The following is a 26002-nucleotide window of genomic DNA, read 5'->3' as shown; positions in this document are numbered from 1 at the left end:
TCCAAAGTGCTAGGATTACAGATGTGAGCCACCACACCCCAGGTTTTCTTTGTCTTTTTTTTTTTGAGACAGAGTCTCACTCTGTCCTCAGGCTGGAGTGCAGTAGTGTGATCTCGGCTCACTGCAACCTCTGCCTCCCAGGTTCAAGCGATTCTCATGCCTCAGCCTCCGGAGTAGATGGGACTACCGGCGCCCACCACCATGCCCAGATAATTTTTTATATTTTAGTAGAGATGTTAGCCAGGATGGTCTCGGTCTCCTGACCTCATGATCCACCCACCTCAGCTTCCCAAAGTGCTGAGATTACAGGTGTGAGAAACTGCACCAGGCCTTTTTTTTTTTTTTTTTTTTTTTTTTTGAGACAGGGCCTTGCTCTGTCACCCAGGCTTGAATGCAGTGGTGTGATCACGAATCATTGCAGCCTCAACCTCTAGAGACCAAGTGATCCTCCACATCAGCTTCCTGAGTAGCTGGAACTACAAGTGAGCACATTGCACCTGGCTTTTTTTTTTTTTTTTTTTTTTTTTAAGAGACGAGGTCTCCTTGTGTTGCCTAGACTGGTCTCAAACTCATGGGCCCAAGCAATCCTTCCCTCCTCTACCTTCCAAATTGCTGAGATTACTAGTAATTCTTCAGACAGGCCTTCTCTAACAACTATGTCTAAAATAACAATCAATTCAAACCCTTGTTTTATTTGACTCTTCTCTGTACTTTTATCTTTTGAGACAGAGTCTCACTCTTTTACCCAGGCTGAAGTGCAGTAGCTCAATCTTGGTTCACTGCAAGTTCCGCCTCTCAGAAAACGATGTTCCTGCCTCAGCCTCCCAAGTAGCTGGGATTATAGTTGCCTGCCACCACGTCCAGCTAATTTTTATATTTTAAGTAGAGATGAGTTTCACCATTTTGGCCAGGCTGGTCTTGAACTCCTGACCTCAACTGATCTACCCACCTAGGCCTCCCAAAGTACTGGGATTACAAATATAAGTCACCATGCCTGACGCCTCTGATAGCCTTCTGAGTTCCCTGTTTCCTTTTTCCCCACTCCTCTCCAACCTGACTTTTCTTACAAGGTGCCTTGAGCATCTTTTCTTAAAGTTTTATTATTTTTTTTAGAGAGAGAGTCTTGCTTTGTTGCCCAGACTAGTCTCGAACTCCTGGGCTCAAGTAATCCTTCTGCCTCGGCCACCCAAAGTGTTGGGAATATAGGCATGAGCCACCACACCTGCCCCAGATCAACTTTAATGAGAGCTTCTTCAGTGGAATGGTAGGGTGCAAGGTTGAATGCAATAGATAGAGACTTAAGTAAATGAGAGGTGCAGCTGAGCATGCTGGAATGTCACACAACGGAGTAGGTTGGTTCTATATGTTCGTAATCCATTCAATCAACAATAACAAAAAACATGGTTTGACTTACATAATTAGGCAGTAGAGTTACAGGTAAAGAAAAAAGGACAAAGTCTCTATTCTCAAGGAACTAACACCTTATGAAGAACACAAAATACAAATACATCTATTTGTTCATTCACTCACTTGAAAATCTTTAATGAGTGCCTACTGTGTGTTAGGCACTGTTCCAGGTGCTGAAAATATATACCAGAGAATAAAATAAAGCTTCTGCTGTTGTCGTGCTTACATTCTAGTTGGAAAGGGATAAAAAGTATAGAGAGGCCGGGCGTGGTGGCTCATGCCTGTAGTACCAACACTTTGTGGGGCTGAGGCAGGCCCCACACTTGATCACTTGAGGTCAGGAGTTCAAGACTACCTGGCCAACAGGGTGAAACCCATCTCTACTAAAAATACAAAAATTACTTTGGGAGGCCGAGGTGGGTGGATCACGAGGTCAAGAGATCGAGACCATCTTGGTCAACATGGTGAAACCCCGTCTCTACTAAAAATACAAAAAAATTAGCTGGGCATGGTGGGCGCATGCCTATAATCCCAGCTACTCAGGAGGCTGAGGCAGGAGAATTGCCTGAACCCAGGAGGCGGAGGTTGTGGTGAGCCGAGATTGCGCCATTGCACTCCAGCCTGGGTAACAAGAGCGAAACTCCGTCTCAAAAAAAAAAAAAAATACAAAAATACAAAAATTAGCCAGACATCGTGGCATACACCTATAATCCTAGCTACTCGGGAGGCTGAGACAGGACAATTGCTTGAACCTGGGAGGTGGAGGTTGCAGAGAGCCAAGCACCACTGCACTCCAGCCTGGGCAACAGAGTGAGATTTCGTCTGGAAAACAAACAAAAAGCTACCATAGAAATCCAGCGGAAAGATGACAGTGGTAGCAATGGCTATGGCGTTGAAATTCATGACTTGCTGAAAGTCATCAGCTTCAAATGGGTACATTGCTCAGCAATCCTGTTTCCTTGATCAACTCATTCTCCACAAAGATTATGTTAAAATTTCTCCAAGTTATGTACAGTAGCTCATGCCTATAATCCCAGAACTTTAGGAGGCTGAGGTGGGAGGACTGCTTGAGGCCAAGAGTTCAAGACCAGCCTGGGCAACATAGTGACACCTCGTCTTGACTAAAAATTTAAAAGAATAATTAGTTGGACATGGTGGGACACACCTGTCGTCCCAGCTATTTGGGAGGCTGAGGTGGGAGGATCACTTGAGCCTAGGAGTCTGAAGATGCAGTGAGCTATGATCATGCCACTACACTCTAGCCTAGGTGACAGACAGACCCTATCTCGAAAAAAAAAGTGGAAATTTTTGTTTGTTAGTTTTGAAATGAAGTCTCACTCTGTTGCCCAGGCTGGAGTGCAGTTGTGCAATCTAGGCTCACTGTAACCTCTGCTTCCCAGGTTCAAGTAATTCTCCTGCCTCAGTCTCCTGAGTAGCTGGGATTACAAGTACCCATCACCATGCCCAGCTAATTGTTATATTTTTTAGTAGAGATGGGGTTTCGCCATGTTGGCCAGGCTGGTCTTGAACTCCTGACCTCAGGTGATCTGCCAACCTTAGCCTCTGAAAATGCTGGGATTACAGGCCTGAGCCACCACGTCCAGGCTGAAAATTTTTATTTTAATTTTTTAAATTACTGTTAGAGGTGAGTTCCTGCTCTGTTGCCCAGACTGGAGTCCAGTGACATGATCATAACTCACTGCAGTCTCAAACTCCTGGGTTCAAGAGATCCTCTTGCCTTAGGCTCCTGCAGAGCTGGGACTATAGACAAGCACCACCACACCTGGCTGGTTTCTTATTTTATTTTATTTTTTTTAGTGATGGGGTCTTGCTGTGTTGTCCAGGCTGGTCTTGAACTCCTGGGCTCAAGTGATTCTCCTGCCTCAGCCTCCCAAAGTGCTAGAATTACAGGTGTGAATCACCATACCCTGCCCACTTTCTTAGAATGTCAGAACACCCCTTTTCTGTTAACAAATGATTTTACTTCAGACTTGACAACGAATGCAGAAGACATCAAAGGAAATACTCGGATTTTACAGAAAGCAAACACACAAACCTATGCATATCAGCATCTATCTTCTTTCTGCTCTAACTAGAGGTCAGTTCATTCTGGTATCTAAGTCCTTCCCCTCTGGTTGTGCTTCGGAGCTATTCTCACTCTATATACTTTTCTTAGGCAAACTCATCTACCTGTATTTCCGTAACCACCTATAAGTAGATGACTTCAATATTTATATACTCATTTTAGAATTCCTTAAGTTCAGTCCCACTACCTACCTGAACATCAACTAGATATTTCAAATGCACCTCAAATTCAACATGTTTAAGGCTGAGCGCAGTGGCTCACGCCTGTAATCCCAGCACTTTCAGAGGCCAGGGCAGGCGATTGCTTGAGCTCATGAGTTTGAGACCAGACTGGGCAACATAGCGAAACCAGAACTCTACAAAAAATACAATAAATTAGGTGCGCTTGGTGGTGGGCATCTGTAATCCTAGCTACTCAGGAGGCTGGGGTTGGCAGATCACTTGAGCCCAGGAGGCGAAGGTTGCAGTGAGCCGAGATCGCACCACTGCACTCCAGCCTGGACGACAGAGCCAGAAACTGGCTTCAAAAAAAGAAAAGAAAAAAAAATTCAACAAGTTTAAAATTGAACTTGGCCGGTTGCATTGGCTGGCATTACACCTGTAATGCTAGCATTTTAGGAGGTGAAGGTGGGAGGATCCCTTGAGCCCAAGAGTTCAAGATCAATCTGGGCAAGAGTGAGACCTTGTCTCTACAAAAAATACAAAAATTAGCTGGGCATAGTGGCATGTGCCTGTAATCCCAGCCATTCAGGAGACTGAGGTGGGAGGATCACCTAAGCCCAGGAGGCTGAGGCTGTAGTAAGCCAAGGTCATGCCACTGGACTTCAGCCTGGGGGACAGAGCAAGACCCTGTCTCTAAAAAATAAAAAGATAAATAAAAATAAATATATAAAATTTTTTTTAAAAACTGAACTCCGCCGGGCGCAGTGGCTCAGGCGTGTAATCCCAGCACTTTGGGAGTCCGAGCCAGGCGGATCACGAGGTCAGGAGATCGAGACCATCCTGGCCAACATGGTGAAACCCATCTCTACTGAAAATACAAAAATTAGCTAGGTGTGGTGGCACGTGCCTGTAATCCCAGCTACTTGGGAGGCTGAGACAAGAGAATCTCTTGAACCCAGGAGGCAGAGGTGGCTGTGAGCCTAGATCTCACCACTGCACTCCAGTCTGGCAACAGAGCGAGACTCCGTCTCAAACAAAACCAAAAAAACAACTGAACTCATTCTGAGCATTGCTTTGTAGTAAAAAACAAAAACTGAATTCACAGTCATTCCCTGACAACCTCACCGCCACCCCTTGGCCAAAGTGATTATCTTCCAGGGCTCTTGATCAGGGAATGGTGTCATTATTCTTTCAATTATGCAGCCAAATATCTTGACACTTCTATCTTCCCACCTCCCATCCAACCCACCATCAAGCCCTGTCAACTTTACCTTTTAAACACCTTTCATAATGCCCCTTTTTCACTCTCTGTTTCCTTCCTTTTCTTCCTCTCTCCCTGACAACCTTTTTCAAGCTCAAGCAGTTCCTGCCTGGAGTATTGCAATATCCAACTGGTCTGCCCTAATCCACTCTAGCAACCCCTGCTGTAGAGGGACCTTTTAAAATGCAAATCTGACCTCAGTTCACTTCTGCTTCAAGCTTATGATTGATTTCCTTTATTCTTGGATAAGCATAAAACTTCTCAGTATGGCGAAGGCCTGCTTCCTCTGCCTCCAGCTTCAACTCACACCACACTCCACTCAGGCTGATTAGCTCAAACCCCTCAGATATTCCTCACCGTGCTTACTCCTGCCATGCCGCCTTTGCACACCTGATTCCCTCTGCTTATGGAGGTTCCCTCCTTTTTTTGTAAAAGGTACCAGATCTCACACACCAAGCTCTCACGGGAAAAGCCTTTCCTGTCCTACCTCTCAAGATCTCCTTATTGTAAATACTCAAAGTATCATTAAGCTCTACTGTTTCACTTGACAGCAGTAATTCCACTATTGTGTGTTTGTTTGTTTTGGAGATGGTGTCTCCCTCTGTCACTCCCTCCGTCCAGGTTGAAGTGCAGTGGTGTAACAGTTTACCATAGCCTCCACCTCTCCGGCTCAGGTCATCCTCCCACCTCAGCCTCCAGAGTAGCTGGGACTACAGGCACGCACCACCACACCCGGCTAATTTTTAGTAGAGAAGCGGTTTCACCATGTTGGCCAGGCTGGTCTTGAACTCGTGACCTCAATCCATCCACCTGCCTCGGCCTCCTAAAGTGCTAGGGTTACAGGCGTGAGCCACCGTACCCAGCCCACATTTGTTTATTTGATTACTTAAAAACGTCTGAGCCCCTCTCCCAGGATTGGGCTGTGAGTCCAAGGGAAGTTAAGAACCTTGTCTGCCATTGTACCCTCAGGGCCTAGCGGTGCCTGGCACATAGTAGTTGTTCAACTAGACAGGCTAAGTAAATAAATAAAGCACTACAGTCTATTGTATCCGAAGGCTTAGCTTTGGGAGGGGCAAAGACAGGTCAGTACCTTAAGATTTCGCGCGCACGTAGGGCTCAAGGTGCCGACATTTTTTCCAAGATGGAAGAAAGCTGAGATCACACGCAGCCCTCAAAGAACCCTCGGGCTAATCGCGGGGAGCAAATAATCGTTCGCTGTAGGAAAACTGGGTACGATTTCCCCTGGGAAGGAAATCAAGTAAAGCCGACCTTTGAAAAGGGGAGCAGAGCAGTTCGAGGGGAGACAGGGGCGTGTCGCCTGACTTGGCTAGGGCGGCAGGGAAGCGGGCCCAGGGAGCCGGGCCTGTCACGCCGCTTCCGCGCGTCCCCAAACTGTCCCTCTGCTCGCCCACCCACGCCGCGGAGACCCCTCCGGCCCCTCCCTGACCTCACGGCCACCTCTTACCCCACGAACAGGCCAGCGGGCCGCCTTACCAGCCCGGGCCGGCCAGGGCCGCCGCTCCTGTCACACCGCGCCGCGTTCGAGCCCCGAATGCCGAGACAAGCCGGCGCCGATTGGCGACGTTCCGTCACGTGACCTTAACGCTCCGCCGGCGCCAGTTTCAAACAGCGGAACAAACTGAAAGCTCCGGTGCCAGACCCCACCCCCGGCCCCGGCCAGGGACCCCCTCCCTTCCCGGGATCCCCCGGGGTTCCCACCCCGCCCGCACCGCCGGGGACCCGGCCGGTCCGGCGCGAGTCCCCGTCCGGGGTCCGGGCTCGGCCCCCAGGTTGGAGGAGCCCGGAGCCCGCCTTCGGAGCCACGGCCCAACGGCGGCGGCGACTGCAGTCTGGAGGTGAGCGGGATGCAGGAATGGAGTCCCAGGCCTGGCCTAGGCACAGGCGGGGAGCAAGGCCTCCGGGTGCGGAGGTCAGGGCGTCTAGCAGCAGGGCACGGGCCACCAGTGGAGGTTTGGGCCATACGGGGAGAAGGTCTGAGCCAGGGTGCAAATTTTTTCTGCATCCAACCTCCTGGCCTTGGCATTCTCACTACTTAAAGCGCCCCATGGACTTCCCTGAAGTCTGACCTCTGCACCCTGCCCACAGCCTCGGGAGGGCTGGGGTGACCTACTTTCTTCCTTAGGCCGACTGTGGCTGCGATGAAGACTGAGCTTGTACTATATTGAGTCAAAGACCAACATACGTACACACTCCCCTGCTCCCAGGCTGTCTCACCACTAGGCAACACTGCCTCCATCTTACCCTTTGGCCACCACCCTTCTCCTGGTTCTTGAGAATGTAGCAAGATTTCCCCGCTTGGGATGGGGATGGGTCAGAGGAGCCACTCTGGAAGTTTCCCGGGCAAGAAAGTGTCGGCAATAATACTAAGAGGTTGGTCAGGAATTAGAAGAGAAACTTAAGACTTAGATATCCTGTGGAAAAATAACAGTATCTACTGATTGATGCAGGGAGAGAGGGAGGCCTGGAAAGATATGAGGTGAAGGTGAAACAGATTTGAAGGTAGAAGTGTGGAGGGCCTGTGAACTCTATGCAGATGGCAAATGTCAAGAAAGTGCAGTTGCTTTTCAGGGAGACAAGTGTCCTAAAAATGAGACAGCCAAGGCCTGGCGCGGTGGTTCAGGCCTGTAATCCCAGCACTTTGGGAAGCCGAGGCAGGCAGATCACAAGGTCAGGAGATGGAGCCCATCCTGGACAACATGGTGAAACCCCCATCTCTACTAAAAATATACAAAAATTAGCTGGGCATGGTGGCGCACGCCTGTGGTCCCAGCTGCTCGGGAGGCTGAGGCAGAAGAATTGCTTGAACCCATGAGGTGGAGGTTGCAGTGAGCAAGATCGCACCACTGTACTCCAGCCTGGTGCCTGGCAACACAGCAAAACTCTGTCTCAAAAAAAAAAAAAAGAGAGAGAGAAACAGCCAATTCCTCTGTCTCCCATAGTTCCATGAAATAGAATTATACAAGTTTACTTAATAGTAGAATATTCCATATATCTATTAAAATCAGCAAAGGGCCAGACACGGTGGCTCACACCTGTAATGCCAGCACTTTGGGAGGCTGAGATGGGCAGAAGTTTGAGGTCAGGAGTTTGAGACCAGCCTGACCAACATGGTGAAACCCCATCTCTACTAAAAATACAAAATTAGCCAGGTATGGTGGTGCACACCTGTAATCCCAGCTACTTGGGAGGTTGAGGCAGGAGAATCACTTGAACCCAGGAAGGTGGAGGTTGAGGCAGGAGAATCACTTGAACCCAGGAAGGTGGAGGTTGCAGTGAGCCAAGATCGCACCATTGCTCTTCAGCCTGGGCAACAAGAGCAAAACAACATCTCAAAAAAATTTTAAAAATCAGGCTGGGTGTGGTGGCTCACACCTGTAGTCTCAGCTCTTTGCGAGGCTGAGGTGGGTAGATCGCCTGAGGTCAGGAGTTCTAGACCAGCCTGGCCAACGTGGTGAAACACTGTCTCTACTAAAAATACAAAAATTAGCTGGACGTGGTGGTGGGCACCTGTAATCCCAGCTACTCAGGCTGAGGCAGGAGAATCGCTTGAACCTGGGAGACGGAGGTTGCAGTGAGCCGAGATGTAATCCCTGCACTCCAGCCTTGGCAACTGAGCGAGACTCCATCTCAAAAAAAAATAAAGGCTGGGTACAGTGGCTCACACCTGTAATCTGAGCACTTTGGGAGGCTAAGGTGGGTGGATCACCTGAGGAGTTTGAGACCAAACTGGCCAACATGGTGAAACCCCATCTCTGCTAAAAAAAAAAAAAAATTAACTGGCGTGTTGGTGTACGCCTATAATCGCAGCTACTCGGGAGGCTGAGGCAGGAGAATCACTTGAACCTGAGAGGCAGGCAGAGGTGTCAGTGAGCTGAGATCGCGTGCCATTAAATTCCAGCCTGGGTGACAAGAGCAAAACTTTGTCTCAAAAAAAAAATGAACGAAATGCTTAAAAAAGAAAAAGCTACACTGTTAGCATTTGAGAACCACCTTAGTGTATTGATGATAGCACATTCTGGTAGTAAGGAGGCAGGGATTATAGTCTTAGTTCTAGAAAAGAAATTAATGAAGTGGCATGCTTAGAAAGTTAAAATATATGTAGCCATGTGCAAGTACTAAAATGCCATTGGATAAATATAGTACAAATTGTAAAAGAAAACATATTCTTTTAAAATTCGAGCAAGTATAATAGCCTGAGAAATAAATGTCACCCTCTAGAGCTGTTCAGAGCACAAGCTGCACAACTTTACATGGGCCTCCAGTAGAGGTTTCCATTTTATGTGAGGTCTTGTAAACTAGGAGATGATTTTTCCAGTGGTGTGGCAATAGTACAGTCTGCCTTTCTTCCCTGATTCTGTTGCACTGGTCCTATTTACGAAGTAACACAAAAATTAAAAGGCCTGGCTGGGCGCGTAGCTCACGCCTGTAATCCCAGCACTTCGGGAGGCTGAGCTGGGTGGATCACCTGAGGTCAGGAGTTTCAGACCAGCCTGAACAACATGGTGAAACCCTGTTTCTACCAAAAATACAAAAACTAGCCAGGCATGGTGGTGGGTGCCTGTAATCCCAGCTACTTGGGAGGCTGAGGCATGAGAATCGCTTGAACCCAGGAGGTGGAGGTTGCAATGAGCTGAGATCGTGCCATTGCACTCCAGCCTGGGTGACAAAGGCAGACTCTGTCTCAAAAAAAAAAAAAAAAAATTAAAAGGCTTTATCTTAGAATGGATTATGGGATCAGAGTTTTCTCAGGACTCCTAATTACCATATGCTCCTATTCTAGCATCTTCCATTGCTGTCCGTACAGTCATTGCAAGTTATCTATTTATATTATAGTAGGCAATTAGAGAGATTTCCACATTTTTGTAGCTGTCCCATCCATTTCTGTAGCCAAATATTCTGAAGCTTCAAGAAGGAGATCTTTGGCTATCTCCAACCCAGTCCCATTTTTGCCCTTTGAATTGCTTCTGTCTGCTGTAATTTTAGCAATTATTATCGCCTTATTATCTGAGGTCTTTACAAAAGTCCATGGAGCGTTCACCTCTGCCTTTGAGCTCATGTTCCTGGTCATAGGAAGAGGAGCACCATTCTCTTAAAGAACCTCTTCTCAGCCTAAAAAATCTCTGACATCTTGCTGCTCTTTGCATTTTCCAGGGTCCACACTTGTGATTCTCAATGGAGAGTGAAAACACAGATTCATAATGAAAACCAGCCCCCGTCGGCCATTGATTCTCAAAAGACGGCGGTTGCCCCTTCCTGTTCAAAATGGCCCAAGTAAAACATCAGAGGAGGAACCTAAGAGATCCCCTGCCCAACAGGAGCCTAGTCAAGTACAGGCCTCCAAGGAAGTGGCAGAGTCCAGCTCTTGCAAGTTTCCAGCTGGGATCAAGATTATCAACCACCCCACCATGCCCAACACCCAAGTAGTGGCCATCCCCAACAATGCCAATATCCACAGCATCATCACAGCACTGACTGCCAAGGGAAAAGAGAGTGGCAGTAGTGGGCCCAACAAATTCATCCTTATCAGCTGTGGGGGAGCCCCAACTCAGCCTCCAAGACTCCAGCCTCAAATCCAAACCAGCAGTGATGCCAAAAGGACAGAAGTGACCATAGAGACCTTGGGACCAAAACCTGCAACTACGGATATAAATCTTCCTAGATCACCTGAAGCCCTTTGTGGGCAGAAACAGGAGAGCCGTGGTATGTGGTCTTCCAGGCAAAGGGGTGAGGGAGCCCAGCCTTTCCTCTCTAGTGGCAAGGTCTGTAGTCTGTCTTGATGATTGCAACTGTCAGGCATCTGGCCAAGCATGGTGGCTCACGCCTGTAATCCCAGCACTTTGGGAGGCTGGGGCGGGTGGATCACTTGAGGTCAGTAGCTCAAGACTAGCCTGACCAACATGGTGAAACCCGTCTCTACTAAAAATACAAGAAAATTAGCCGAGGGTGGTGGTGTACACCTGTAGTCCCAGCTACTCTGGGGGCTGAAGCAGGAGAATTGCCTCACTGTGTTGCCCAGGCCAGGAAGAGGAGGCTGCAGTGAGCCAAGATCCCACCACTGCACTCAAGCCTGGGTGACAGAGCAAGACTCTGTCTCAAAAAGATCAAAAACAAAACAATCGGGCATCTAGCCTGAGCCAATGAAAATGTCTTTATCCTGAAAGCTTGACCTAGCCCCTTTGGGCACTGTTGAAAGGGTTCCAATTATAATTTAGCATTTCTATTGCTTTCTTTATGTTGGAAAAGGATTTATTATTTCTGTTTATCCTTTCCATTGACCCAAAAGAAAGTAAAAATTTTTTTCCTTTCTTTAAAAAAAATCTTGGCTTGGTGAGGTGGCTCATGCCTATAAATCCCAGCACTTTGGGAGGTCGAGGCAGTTGGATCACCTGAGGTCAGAAGTGGCCCACCTGAGACCAGCCTGACCAAAATAGTGAAACTCCGTCTCTACTAAAAATATAAAACATTAACTGGGCATGGTGGCAGGTGCCTATAATCCCAGCTACTTGGGAGGCTGAAGCAGGAGAATCACTTGAACCCAGAAGGCGGAGATTGCAGTGAGCCAAGATTGCACCACCGTTGCACTCCAACCTGGGCGACAGAAAAAGACTCTGTCTTAAAAAAAAAAAAATCTTTTCTATTTAAAAAAGTTGTTATTCTTTTTTTATTAAGAAGGGGTCTCAAAAAATAAAGAAAAAAGAGGTCTCACTATGTTGCCCAGGCTGGTCTCGAACTCCTGAGCTCAATGGAGCCAACCACAAAGACCTCTCAAAGTGCTGAGATTAGAGGCATGAGCCACAGTGCCCGATCTCATTTTCCTTCTTTTTTTTTTTTCTTGAAACAGAGTTTTGCTCTTGTTGCCCAGGCTAGAGTACAATGGCACAATCTCAGCTCACTGCAATCTCCACCTACCGGGTTCAAGTGATTCTCCTACCTCAGCCTCCCAAGCAGCTGGGACTACAGGTGCCCACCACCATGCCCGGCTAATTTTTTGTATTTTTAGTAGAGGCAGCGTTTCACTATGTTGGCCAGACTGGTCTTGAACTCCTGACCTCAGGTGGTCCACCCGCCTCAGCCTCCCACAGTGCTGGGACTGCAGGCGTGAGCCACTGCACCCAGCCTGCTAGCCACCAATTCTGATGGGCATACTGGGCATCTGATGAGGCAGCTAAGTGGGGTGTTGGATCATTTTCCCTCTAGCAGGTGGTGAGGCAGCAGGCTGCACTATCAACAGTAGCCTCTCCAACATCCAGTGGCTTCGGAACATGAATTCTGATGGACTGGGCTCCTGCAGCATCAAGCAAGAGATGGAGGAAAAGGAGAATTGTCACCTGGAGCAGAGACAGGTTAAGGTGAACTGTTCTGTCCCTCACTAAAGAAATCAGAACCAATGCAGGGAATTCCTAGGAAGGAAAATGGATCAAGTGGCCTGCTGGACCAGAATTTCCATGTTCTGGTATTAGCTCTCCACTTCATGCTATTCTGTATAACTTTTGAGCTACTCTTCTGCCTGGGATCTTTTCTCCTCAGTCTGTGAAATTTCCTTGAGGGCAGATTCCCTTGGTCACTGTATTCCAACCAGCACTGAGTTTAGTATTCTGCCCTTAGTAGGTATTCAGGAAATGATTAAGAGGTCTTCACTTTGGGAATCCACTTGGACTTTAAAGGTGCCTCCCAACAGTATGAATTGAACATAATATAATAAGGTAATTTTATTTGAAGATATAGTATTAATAGCAGATAAAGTTGTATATATATAGTCGTATGTGTGTGTGTATATATATTATATATATTCTTTTATGTGTATATATTATATATATATTCTTTTATGTATATATATTATATATATATTCTTTTATATGTATATATATATTTTGTGAGACAGGGTCTTGCTCTGTTGCCCAGGCTGGAGTACAATGGTGCGATCGCGGCTCTCTGCAACCTCAGCCTCCCTGGCTCAATTGATCTTCCCACCTTAGTTTTCTGAGTAGCTGCATACCACATGCCCACCTAATTTCTGTATTTTTGTAGAGACGGGGTTTCTCCATGTTGCCCAGGCTGATTTCAAACTCCTGGGCTCTAGTGACCCACCTGCCTCAGCTTCCCAAAGTGCTAGAATTACAGGTATGGCTTAGACATGAATTTTAAATACTTCCCCAGCAGTCAAAATTGATCTAACCTAATTGTATAGTCTGGGTTGGTTGGTTTGGTTTTTTTCCACAGTTACCAATATAACACATCTAGATTCTATTGTATATACCTGTTAATCATACATTCAACAGTCTTTATTTTCTTTTTTCCTCAATTTTATTTTAGGTTTGGGGGTACATGTACAGGTTTTTTACATGGGTATATTGTGTGTCACTGGGGTTTGGTATACAAATGATTTTGTCACCCAGGTAGTGAGCACCTGCTAGGTACCTGCTAGGTAGTTTTTCTACCTTCTAACCCTCCACCTCCTCCCACCCTCGACCCTCAAGTAGGCCCTGGTGTCTGTTGTTCCCTTCTTCGTGTTCACGTGTGCTCAGTGTTTAGCTCCTACTTATAAGTGAGAACGTGCAGTGTTTGGTTTTCTGTTCCTGGATTAAATAGCATAGGATAATATTCTCCAGCTCAACAATCTTTAAAAGTTAAAATTTGGCCATGCACTGTGGCTTACGCCTGTGCTTGGGAGGCTGAGGCAGGCAGGTCACCTGACATTGGAGTTCAAGACCAGCCTGACCAATACAGAGAAACCCCATCTCTACTAAAAATACAAAATTAGCCAGGTGTGGTGGGACATGCCTGTAATCCCAGCTACTCGGGAGGATGAGGCAGGAGAATTGCTTAAACCCAGGAGGCAGAGGTTGCTGTGAGCCAAGATCGTGCCATTGAACACCAGCCTAGGCAACAAGCAAAACTCTGTCTCCAAAAAAAAAAAACCAAAAGTGAAAATGTATTAATTGTGCTGTGTACATAAAATTGTGTACTTTAGAAAGTTATATCTCAGTTTTTAAAAATGTAAATGGGACCAGGCACAGTGGCTCACAACTGTAATCCCAGTACTGTGGGAGGCCAAGGTAGGCATATTACTTGAGCCCGGGAGTTCTAGGCCATCCTGGGCAACATAGCAAAACCCTGTCTCTACTAAAAATACCGGAAAAAAAAAACAAAAAACAAAAAAAACCCAGCCAGTCACAGTGGCTCATGCCTGTAATCCCAACATCTGGGAAGCTGAGGCCGGTGGATCACCTGAGGTCAGGAGTTCAAGACCAGCCTGGCCAAGATGGTAAAATCCCATCTCTACTAATAATACAAAAAAATTAGCCAGGTGTGATGGCAGGTACCTGTAATCCCAGCTATTTGGAAGGCTGAGGCAGGAGAATCACTTGAACCCGGGAGGCAGAGGTTGCAGTGAGCTGAGATCACACCATTACGCTCCAGCCTGGGCAACAAAAGTGAAACTCAGTCTCAGAAACAAACAAACAAAAAAATTAGCCAGGCATGGTGGTGTACTCCTGTAGTCCCAGCTTCTTGGAGGCTGAGACAGGAGGATCACCTGAGCCTGGGAAGTCAAGACTGCAATGAGCTGTCTGGCCACTGCCCTCTATCCTGGGTGACAGAGTGAGACCCTTTCTCAAAAAAGAAAAAAAAATGTGAATGATCAGATCTTTGCCTAAAACTTAGCTAACTGTATGTTTTACAGACTCACTGTCTGACTCATACTCTTGGGAATGTTTCTCTCATACAAACATTGAAATGAGATGGGCCAGATGCAGTGGCTCACACCTGTAATCCCAGCACTTTGGGAGGCTGAGGCGGGCAGATCACTTGCGGCTGGGAGTTCAAGACCAGCCTGACCAACATGGTGAAACCCCATCTCTACTGAAAATACAAAATTAGCCGGGTATGGTGGTGCATGCTTGTAATCCCAGCTACTAGGGAGGCTGAGGCAGGAGAATTGCTTGAACCTGGGAGGCGGAGGTTGTGGTAAGCAAAGATCACACCACTGCACTCCAGCCTGGGCAACAAGAGCGAAACTCCGGCTCAATAAAAGAAAGGAAGAAAAAGAAATGAGATGGGTTTATTCACAACACATCCGGAATGAAAATGGGACTAAGACTTAGGTTTCTTGACCCACCAGTCTGAAAAATGGGCGTGTGTTAGTGTAACATCAATGCTTTGAGGATCAAAGTACATACTCAAACTTTCATGAGAAATTTCAACAGGAAGGGACTGGCTTTTCTCCAAAACAAAATGAATAATGACAGAACCAGTTTCTTACTGGCTAGGGTCTAGGCCACTAGGCTAGATCATCTCCAAGATCCTTCCCAACCCTAAAATTTTATTCTATGAAATGGTGTTCTAAGATGAGTTTGTTTCTAGTACAGTCCTATGGAATAAAAGTTTCTCTAGGAGATGTTCTTCAGTGGTTTGGGTTGGGGATAGTTCTCATGAACTCTGTCATGTCATTCACTTTTTCATAACCCTCAGGTTGAGGAGCCTTCGAGACCATCAGCGTCCTGGCAGAACTCTGTGTCTGAGCGGCCACCTTATTCTTACATGGCCATGATACAATTTGCCATCAACAGCACTGAGAGGAAGCGCATGACCTTGAAAGACATCTATACTTGGATTGAGGACCACTTTCCCTATTTTAAACACATTGCCAAGCCAGGCTGGAAGGTAATATGTCCCAATGCAACCAAAATCAAGGTCAGTCTGGCCTGACAGTCTGTCTCCAGTGCTGTGCTGCAGTTTGTATCTGGGGCAGCAGTTAAGTGCAAAGGATGCTAGAACGATAAACACAAATGCATCTTTTGGGCTGTGACTCAATCTTATTGAATTCAGGCAAAATCATTAAAAAGAGCTCTTTACTCTTTACTCATCTGTTACTACCTAAAGTTCATGGAGAGTCTTCAATGCAGCACCCAAGCCCACTTTTCTGTTATGCTCAACAGCAGTCCTAGATACCAGCAGCTAGAGTGGTGAAGTCGTTTTATAAAAATGTCTTGATTAACAAAAAAGAATGCCGCCGGGCGCGGTGGCTCACGCCTGTAATCCAAGCACTTTGGAGGCCAAGGTGGGCGGATCACCTGAGGTCAGGAGTTCAAGACCAGCCTAACCAACATGGTGAAACCCCGTTTTTAAAAATAATTAAATAAAAATAAAATGTAAAAAAAATTAAAAAGAATGCTGTCTGTGAGCCTCATGACCCTAGATGTCACCTCCTATAGCATCACAAAACATTTCTAGCAGGCAGGGGTTTTCCTTTCACTTTATCCATGGAAACACAGACGCCTGGGAGTCAGCGTAGCTCACACAGTTGGTCAGTGTCAGAGCCACAAATAAGGTCTTCTGATGGGTGCTCAATTCCAAGCCAAGTGTGCTTTATTTTCCTTATGGTAGAACTTACTTTTTTTTTTTTTGAGACAGAGTTTCTGTCACTCAGGCTAGAGTGCAATGGCACAATATCAGGTCACTGCAACCTCCACCTTCCAGGTTCAAGCGATTCTCCTGCCTCAGCCTCCTGAGTAGCTGGGACTACACGCATGCACCACCACGCCTGGCTAATTTTGTATTTTTAGTAGAGATGGGTTTTCACCATCTTGGTCAGACTGGTCTTGAACTCCCAACCTCAAATGAATCGCCCACCTCGCCTCCCAAAGTGCTGGGATTACAGGCATGAGCCACCACACCTGGCCCTTCATGATAGAACTCTTAACTTCACTCCCTTACATCAGCTTACTTTCCTAGTTGTTTTTTTTTTGTTTTGAGACAGGGTATCACTCTGGTTGCCTTTTGGCTCATTCTCACTGCAGCCTCAGCCTCCTGGGCTCAAGCTCTTCCCTCCTCAGCCTGCCAAGTAGCTGGGATAACAAGTGCACCACCACAGTTGGCTAACTTTTTTTTTTTTTTTTGAGAGGCAGTTGCCCAGGCTGGTTACTATGTTGCCCAGGCTGCTCTGAACTCCTAGTCTCAAGTACTCCTCCTGCCTTGGCCTCCCAATGCACTGTGACCACACCCAGCCTTAATTTCCTAGTTTCTTTTTTTGCTTCTTTGTTTGAGACAGGGCCTCTCTCTGTCACCCAGGCTGGAGTGCAGTGGTACAATCTCAGCTCACTGCAACCTCTGCCTCCCAGGTTCAAGTGATTCTCCTGCCTCAACCTCCCAAGTAGCTAGGATTACATGTGTGCACCGCCAAGCCCAGCTAATTATATTTTTGGTAGAGATGGGGTTTTGCCGTATTTGCTAGGTCTCACTCTGCTTTTCTAGCTTCTGACAGTTATCCAGGTCTTTTCTTTACCACAATGTGAGGTTGTCATCAGTCTTTATTCCTGTAGAATAGGTGGGTTTATGGGCTGAGGGTAAAAGCTCTGTGGTGTGGAGTGTCAGGAGAGTTGCCAAGAGGCAGGGCTGCAAAGACACCAGACGAAGCCTATGCTGAGCACAGTGGGAGGGGCCTGAGGCTGGTCCCCCTGTGTTGGAAGGGTGATGTTTCTGAGTCTAAAGTAGCTGATAACCAGTTGTCTTGCTCTTCTTCCAGAACTCCATCCGCCACAACCTTTCCCTGCATGACATGTTCGTCCGGGAGACGTCCGCCAATGGCAAGGTCTCCTTCTGGACCATTCACCCCAGTGCCAACCGCTACTTGACATTAGACCAGGTGTTTAAGGTGAGTGCCCTGCTTTCCTCTAAATAGGGCCTAAGTTGGAGGTTGTCATAGCCATCTTAAAAGGAAACAAGTTCTCCTAGTATGCTTTCATTTGGTCAGGGGAGAGTTAGAAGCCAGCCAGCCAAGTAGTGACTTGCACAAAAGCTGCTGAATTAAGTACAGTTGACAAATACCAAATGACACATCTTTGTGCCAAACCAGAGCAAAGAGAGGGCTGTCCTGATCCAACAGAGACGGCTTCCAAGGGCAGTGTTTTTCTAACTTCCCTGTGAATGAGAATTGCCTGGGACATTGTTAAAACACAGCTTCCCACACCCCTCTCTTGCGGCTCTTGATTGAGTGCTTCTGGGATGGGCCCTGGAATTTGTATTTTAGCAACCATCTCAGGTGATCCTTACAAGAAAGTCTGGGAAAGCTTGCTCTAAAAAAGCCCTTCCTTAGGCTGGAGATCAGAAGCTGAGCTACCAGAACGTCGTTTCAAAAAGAAGCTATTTTGGTATTTCAGAGTGCCCATAAGGCTGCTGGTAGCTATAATCATTCTCCTGGGAGGGACAGTTGTCCAGGGTGTCTTTTGTCATCAGTCAGGAAAAGGTGTTTTTCCCACTCTGGTCAGTTGACCATATTAGTGGTAACCTCATCTCATTTCTCTCCCACAATGCCTGGCCGCCACCAGCCACTGGACCCAGGATCTCCACAATTGCCCGAGCACTTGGAATCAGTAAGGTTCTTTCCCTCTGGCTCCGGGCTTGGCCTTGTTTTCCTTTCACTGCTCAGCATGGCTTTAGTGGACAGAGACAAGATGTGACACGGGGAAGGGAGCCTATAGCCATGTGACTGCCAGCCCTAGAAGCAGAAAACTCTCAGGCTCGGGCACACTTTCTTCCCCTCCCATGGGCATCACATGGGTGCATTGAGCTGAGTGGGGCACAGCAGGGGAACGTGCTGCAACAGCCACAAGCGTGTGGCCCCAGCCCCACGGGTGGCAGTTCGTTTGCTCACTTTTGTGCCTGGCTTTTCTTTGCCACGTGTATAGCTACCTGCTCTGGCATCCTTCAAGGGTATTGAGGACATGTGGTTGAGGCAGTAGTTCCACTCTGCCATCATGTGTCTTAGGCCACCCACTAACCACAGCTTTGGAGACTGCTCACCTGCGTCCATCCCCTCAGGTTGGCCTCCTCTCTCTGGGCTGTCGGTTAACTCAAGCATACGCCACCAGAGCAGCCTGTGGGGTTTCTCCATCCCTTCTTTACCTTATTAACACAGGTTTTTTTTCTCTCCCCATCTGCCACAAGCAGCAGCAGAAACGACCCAATCCAGAGCTCCGCCGGAACGTGACCATCAAAACTGAACTCCCCCTGGGCACACGTTAGTATGAGAGAGGGGGTCTCAGGCCTGGTCCTTGTTCTGGGGGCATCTTTAGGGAACCAAACTCCAGGATTCTGTTCCCACCTCAAAGGGATCTGAGCCCAGAGAAGCAGAGCAAAGCTCCTGGGGCTGAGAAGGGGTGTACTCCGTTCCCCCCTGCTCCTGATCTCTCCTGTGTCCTCCTAGGGCGGAAGATGAAGCCACTACTACCACGGGTCAGCTCGTACCTGGTGCCTATCCAGTTCCCAGTGAACCAGTCGCTGGTGTTGCAGCCCTCGGTGAAGGTGCCATTGCCGCTGGCGGCTTCCCTCATGAGCTCAGAGCTCGCCCGCCATAGCAAGCGAGTCCGCATTGCCCCCAAGGTGGGTATCTTCTATTTTCCTCTGAAGAGAGATTCTGGCCAGTGAAAAACGTTGGACCTCCAGTTTGCAAAGCAAAGTGTTCCTCTAGAGCTTATAAATCTAGTTGGGTAGACAAGGCATAAAAACATAGGGAAATGTAATACTATTAGAAAAGCTAAAAAGATACTTGGATTACAACATAAGTGATGTCAGAAGGCCCATAAGTACCTGATGAGTTGGTAAGAATTCAGACAAGGGTGATTGTGGTAGATGGGCTAGGGAGGTAGCCTTAGAAAAAGTGGATTTGAGGCTGGATGCTGTGGCTCACAGTTGTGATTCCGACACCTTGGGAGGCCAAGGCGGCAATATTGCTTGAGGCCAGGAGTTTGAGACCAGCCTGGACAACATAGCGAGACCCCAGTCTCTGCTACAAATGCAAAAAAAATTAGCCAGGGTGGTATTACATGCCTATGGTCCCAGCTACTCAGAAGGCTGAGGCAGAAGCATCACTTGAGCCCAGGAGGTTGAGGCTGCAGTGCACCCTGTTTGCATCATAGCACTCCAGCCTGGGCAACGGAGTGAGACCCTGTCTTGAAAAAGGGGAAAAAAAAGTAGATGTGGGTAAGCAAACAGGTATGGAGAGAGCATGCTAATGGGCAATGTGCCATGGAGGCAAGACATGGAGTTCGTGCCTGGCAGTAGTAGAGTGACTGGGTCAGACTAGCTCAGGGTTTCTCAAGTAAGTCCTATTAATATTTATAGCTGCAGAATTCTTTGTCGGACATGGAGGGGACTGTCCTGTGCATTAGTGTGTTTAGCAGCATCCCTTGGTTTCCCCACTAGATGCCAGTAGCACCCATCAGGTGTGACAATTAAATGCTTCCAGACATTGCCAAATGTCCCCTGGTGGGGAGGGAAGCACCCCTGCTTGAGTGTCACTGGTCTAGCTTGAGGGGAAGGTGAGAAGGGTAAGTTCAGAGCAAACTTGGATCAGTTATCAAATCTGCACTTAACGCTGTTCAAGAGTTTTGTGAGTAAGGGCTTCCCCAGTCCCCCTCAGGGAGATGGAACCAAACCAAACTGAAGGGCTTCCCCTTCAGGGACATGGAAGACTCACGGAGACTAGAGTTTAGAGCGACTTGGGTTTGCTTTTATTTTTTATTTTTTATTTTTTTTTCCAGATTAGTCAGGAAAATTATTTTTTTATAAAATATTTTAGGCCATGCACAGTGGCTCACACCTGTAATCTTAGCATTTTGGGAGGCCAAGGCAGGAGGCTCGCTTGAGGCCAGGAATTCAAGACCAGCCTGGGCAGCAAAGCAAGACCCTCTCTCTAACAACAAAAAAAATGTTTTTAATTAGCCAGGCACTTTTATCTGTACCTGTTGTCCTAGCCACTTGGGAGGTTGATTAGTTGAGCTCCGGAGCTGGAGGCTGCAATGAGCTATAATCGTGCCACTGCACTCCAGCTTAGGCAACAGAATGAGGCCCTGTCTCTAAAAAAAAAAAAAAAATTATTTAATTATATTATAAATAAATGAATATATTGCACAGTTATACAAAGCATACATAATTTAGCATAAATGCATTAGTGTGGTTGTAGCATGGACACTTGTTTTGGTTTTAATGCAGTGGTTTTCTTTTCCCCTTTCCTTCTTTTTGGCTCCCCTCTCCACCCTACCTTCACCCTCATCACCTCTACTTCTGAGATAACATGTTGATAATTTAATATGCTTTATACATGTATAGTATAACTAAGAGCATATTTTATCCATGCTCTTAGTTATACGTGCATAGCGATAGCCATCTTATATGTACACATATAACACATAGAACATTGAAAATGTGATCATGTTGTATATACTTCTCTACATGTCTCTCTCTAACTCAACAATACTTCATGGAGATTCTTCCACGTGACTTGGCATAGTTCTAATTCGTTATTTTCTAATGTCCATAATGTTCCATGATGTGGCTATACCATAAATTTTTCAGCCATTCCATGTTTGTGAACATATTCTGTTTCTCAATTTTTGCTGAATGATACTGCAATAAATATGTCTGCAAGGATCTCTCTTACTAGTGCTTTCATTTCTCTGGGATAAAGTTCCAGATGTGAGATTGCTAGGTGAGAATGTATTTTAAATTCTATTAAATATTGCTATATTGCTTTACAAAAAAGCTGTGATAAGTCATGTTTAAACCAGCAATATATGATAAGATCTGTATCTTTGCCAGCAATTGGTACTATTAGTCTGTTTAATATTTGCCAATCTAATGTGTATAGGTGATATCTTCTTAATTTTTTAAATTTGTATTTAATTTATTTATTTATTTTAAAATTTTTTATTTCCATAGGTTTTGGGGAACAGGTGGTGTTTGGTCACATGAGTTAAGTTCTTTAGTGCTGATCTCAGATTTTGGTGCACCCATTACCCTCTTGTTTAATTTTATCTCTGTTTGTTTATCAGTAAGTCTGAGCACCTTGTCATTATATTTGGTGACTTGAAATTGTCCTCTATCTGAATTGCTTATTTATGGACATTGACCATTTTTCAGGTTTTGTTATCAATATGTGAGAGCTCTTTTTTTTTTTTTTTTTTTTTTTTTTTTGAGAGAGTCTTGCTCTGTCACCCAGGCTGGAGTGCAGTGGTGTGATCTTGGCTCACTGCAACCTCTGCCTCCCGGGTTCAAGCAGTTCTTGTGCCTCAGCCTTCCAAGTAGCTGGGATTGCAGGTGTGCACCAACACACCCTGCTAATCTTTTTTTTTCTTTCTGAGACAGAGTTTCATTCTTGTTGCCCAGGCTGGAGTGCAGTGGTTCAATCTCAGCTCACTGCAACCTCTGCCTCCCAGGTTCAAGCAATTCTCCTGCCTCAGCCTCCCAAGTAGCTGGGATTATAGGCGCATGCCACCATGCCCAGCTAATTTGTTGTATTTTTAGTAGGGACGGGGTTTCGCCATGTTGGCCAGGCTGGTCTTGAACTCCTGATCTCAGGTGATCTGCCTGCCTTGGCCTCCCAAAGTGCTGGGAATACAGGCATGAGCCACCCTGCTGGCCCACTGTGAGAGCTCTTTGTTGTTAAAATGATAACCTTCTGTCTTTTATGCTGAAGCTATTTTTATACCTCTATTGTTTATTTCTTTTCTTTTTTTAAATTTTATTTAGAGACAGAGTCTTGCTATCTTGCCCAGTCTGGAGTGCAGTGGTATAATCATGGCTCACTGCATCTTTCCTTGACCTCCTGGGCTCAAGTGATCCTCCCACCTCAGCCTCCCAAGTAGCTGGGACTACAGGTGCATGCCACCACATCCAGCTAATTTAAAAACTTTTTTTTTGTAGAGATGGGATCTCACTATGTTGCTCACCCTGGTCTCAAACTGGCCTCAGTGTCTCAAAGTGCTGGGATTACAGGCATTATTTCTTAACTTTGTTTATGGTACCTCTTGCCAGAGTAAAATTTTATAATTTTATGTAGTCAAATGTCTCTCTTCTCTTTTACAGCTTCTGAGTTTCCAGTCTTGGTCACGAAGGTCACGCCACCTTCAGATTGTATATGTAGTCTCCTAGATCCTCTTACAGGATTTGTATGGTTTTAAGGTTTTCTTTTTCTTTAAGCCAAATTTAGCAGTTGGGGGGATTGTGTACCAACTTTAGTGACAATAATGTCCCTTCCCAATACCATCAGAGCAGCCTAAGGTTCTAATTTTCATGCGTTAAATCTTCGTATACAGTGTAAGATAGGCATGCAATTGTATTTTCTCTCAGATGAATGCTATTATAATTATGCCAGTACATACTATATATTCTCATCTTTTACCCCAAGAATTGAACTACCAACTTCAGCATACCTGACATTTTCATATTTAATAGATTTTTAAGACTTTTTTTTTTATTGCTCCAGGTTTTCAGCATTTTAAGACTTTAAAACGACACAAAGAGGATCAGTAGCAATATATGATTTTGTGTGTCCTGCCTGGTGACTGCAGGTTGAAGCAAGTGCTCCCTTTCACCTTGTCTCTGTTTCCCTTTCAGGCACTGCTAGCTGAGGAGGGGATAGCTCCTCTTCCTTCTGCAGGTCCAGTGAAAGAGGAGAAACTCCTGTTTGGAGAAGGACTCTCTCCTTTGCTTCCAGTTCAGTCTATCAAGGAGGAAGAAATCCAGCCTGGGGAGGAAATGCCACACTTAGTGAGACCCATCAAAGTGGAGAGCCCTCCCTTGCAAGAGTGGCCCTCCCCAGCCCCATCTTTCAAAGAGGAATCTTCTCCCTCCTGGGAGGATTCGTACCAATCTCCCACCCCAAGACCCAAGAAGTCCTACAGTGGGCTCAGGTCCCCAACCCGGTGTGTCTCGGAAATGCTTGCGATTAAACACAGGGAGAGGAGGGAAATGAGCCGGTCTCGGAGGAAACAGCATCTAATGCCTCCCTGTGTAGATGAGCCAGAGCTGCTCTTCTCAGAGGGGCCCAGTACTTCCCGCTGGGCTACAGAGCTCCCATTCCCAGCAGACTCCTCTGAGCCTGCCTCCCAGCTCAGCTACCCCCAGGGAGAGGGAGGACCTTTTAAGACACCCATTAAGGAAACAATGCCCATCTCCTCTACCCCGAGCAAATCTGTCCTCCCCAGAACCCCTGAATCCTGGATGCTCACGCCCCCAGCCAGAGTAGGGGGGCTGAATTTCAGCCCAGTACAGACCCCCCAGGGTACCTTTGGCCCCTTGCCTGACCCCCTGGGGCTGATGGATCTCAGCACCACCCCACTGAAAAGCATTCCCCCTTTTGAATCACCGCAAAGGCTCCTCAGTTCAGAACCCTTAGACCTTGCCTCCGACCCCTTTGGCAACTCTTCTCCCTCAGATATGGAAGTCCCCAAGCCAGGCTCCCCGGAGCCACAGGTTTCTGGCCTTGCAGCCAATCATTCTCTAACAGAAGGCCTGGTTCTGGACACAATGAATGATAGCCTCAGCAAGATCCTGCTGGACATCAGCTTCCCTGGCCTGGAGGAGGACCCACTGGGCCCTGACAACATCAACTGGTCCCAGCTCATTCCTGACCTGCAGTAGAGCCCTGCCCTTTCCCTTGTGCTCAAGCTGTCCACCACCCTGGGCACTTCTGTGGCTGGGCAGTCCAAGGCTCATTGCACCCCAGGCCTCTGAGTTCGGACAGCAGGCAGAGACTGTTCTGCCACTCCTAGCTCCCTGCTGCCTGATTATGCAAAGGTAGCAGTCATACCCTAGTCGCTGCTGGGACCTTATGCTGCCCAAGAGAATCTGATTCCTCTGTTGTCCCTCCCAGGAGCTGAAGGGTGGGAATGACAAAGGCAATGGTGAAAAGAGATTAGGAACTCCCCAGCCTGTTCCCATTCTGTGCCCAGCAATCTCTCACCTTCCCTGATCTTTGCAGGGTGGCCCTTGTAAATAGTGTAAATTCTCCAAATTATCCTCTAATTATAAATGTAAGCTTATTTCCTTATATCATTATGCAGAGACTGCCAGAAGGTGGGTAGGATGACCAGGAGTTTCAGTTGACTTCTGTTCCTTGCTTTTAGTTCCAAGAGAAGGGAGGACCTGCAGTACACGGTTTCTTCCAGGCCAAGGTACCTGGGTCTCGGGTTCTTTACTGCAGACAGCAGACAAGTGGATCTGCTTGCCAGAGTCCTTTTTGCCCCTCCCTGCCAACCCCATGTTTCCTAGTCAGCTTTCCTGCAAGACATCCTGGTTAAAAAGGTCTTTTGTATTGGGTGAAGAGTTGAAATTGGGGTGGGAGGACGGATGCAACTGAAGCACAGTGTGGGTGCCTAGATATGCGCCATTAGATGTTTCTCTGACAATGTCCCTAATCATAGCAAGGGGACTAGCATTGACGAGAACTCAGGTGGAGGCTTGAGAAGGCTGAAAGGGCCCCTGACCTGCCTGACTTCCTTATCTTGCCCCTCAGCTTTGCAAAGAGCCACCCTAGGCCCCAGCTGACCTCATGGGTGTGAGCTGGCTTGAGAACACTACTGTAACTACCTACTCAATAAAAGCCAGGGTGGACATGCTGGGCTCTGTGGTTTGTTGGTGTCTGACTCCTAAGGAACAAGAAGTGGTTGGAAAGGAAGAGGGTGTTGATGGAGACAATGGTGACAGGGAAAAGGCAAGGCTTCAAGTTAACCCAGAGAAGCACTTGGAGCACACAAAGGGCTTGAGAGGGAATCCCCTCCTTCCTGCCGCTTGCACGGGCACACACATTTCACAACACAAATTGCTAGTTTTCCCAGTGCTAGTCCTGCACAGCTGACCTCTTCCCTGTCATCTCTGACCTTGTTCCTTGAGACCTCTGGGCCTGCTGGTTAACTTAGGCCTTTTGGCCTAAGTTATTATTCCTTAATAAGAGAAAAGCTCACGAGGGGTAGGGCCCCCTGAACATTAAGGCAGGATGGGCCCAGATACAGGTGCTTCATTCCAACTGCCATCCCCACCCTGAGGCTGGGAGCCACTCTGCCCTACCTTTCTGCCCAGCAGCAGCTCCTGTTACCATCTTTTGCAGTCAGAACTTGAGGAGAGCCCTGTCCCCTGCCTGTCTCATCTGTCCAAGGGACAAAAGAGCCTCCAGCAACAGGAGAGGGACTCCTCTATGTGTCATCACTCAGGTAGCATCACCATAGCAACCCTAGGAGTAAACAATGGTGCCAGAAAGGGCTTCCCCATAAAGCCATCCTCCTAGCTCTG

At 47.0% G+C, this 26002-nt stretch overlaps 3 protein-coding genes across 15 annotated transcripts in view; 1 reads left to right on the top strand and 2 right to left on the bottom strand.

The window, feature by feature from the left end:
• TULP3 (TUB like protein 3) overlaps positions 1–6472 on the bottom strand; it is a 64122-nt gene extending 57650 nt beyond the window's left edge. The window contains exon 1 of the mRNA XM_054238024.2: positions 6381–6472. The gene's annotated coding sequence lies outside the window, so the exon portion shown is untranslated. The remainder of the gene's footprint in view (positions 1–6380) is intronic.
• RHNO1 (RAD9-HUS1-RAD1 interacting nuclear orphan 1) overlaps positions 1–25881 on the bottom strand; it is a 33133-nt gene extending 7252 nt beyond the window's left edge. For 2 of the 5 annotated variants that reach the window (XM_035255467.3, XM_078338452.1), the window contains exon 1: positions 6381–6472. The gene's annotated coding sequence lies outside the window, so the exon portion shown is untranslated. Of the gene's footprint in view, positions 1–6005; positions 6158–6380; positions 6473–19180; positions 19415–23307; positions 23460–25780 lie in introns of those variants that run through there. The other 3 variants (XM_078338453.1, XM_078338451.1, XM_009003414.5) reach the window with 3 other exon arrangements.
• Positions 6517–25332, top strand: FOXM1 (forkhead box M1). 9 transcript variants are annotated; one of them, XM_078338446.1, is made up of 9 exons: positions 6517–6771; positions 10088–10636; positions 12137–12285; positions 15407–15598; positions 17460–17588; positions 18262–18306; positions 18884–18953; positions 19140–19315; positions 23330–25332. In XM_078338446.1, the coding sequence occupies exons 2-9, from the start codon at positions 10135–10137 to the stop codon at positions 24353–24355; spliced, it is 2289 nt and encodes a 762-aa protein (XP_078194572.1). In that variant the 5' UTR covers positions 6517–6771; positions 10088–10134; the 3' UTR covers positions 24356–25332. The 9 variants fall into 9 exon arrangements, with proteins under 9 accessions (XP_078194572.1, XP_035111346.3, XP_017831356.3 ...); XM_035255455.3 differs by having other exon boundaries at positions 18881–18953; XM_017975867.4 differs by having other exon boundaries at positions 12134–12285.
• Positions 25882–26002: the final 121 nt, after the last annotated feature.

Source organism: Callithrix jacchus, chromosome 9, assembly GCF_049354715.1.
Source record: "Callithrix jacchus isolate 240 chromosome 9, calJac240_pri, whole genome shotgun sequence".
NCBI classification, from domain to species: domain Eukaryota; kingdom Metazoa; phylum Chordata; class Mammalia; order Primates; family Cebidae; genus Callithrix; species Callithrix jacchus.
Note: the sequence above shows the minus strand (reverse complement) of the source record. Positions and strands in the feature narration are given on the sequence as shown.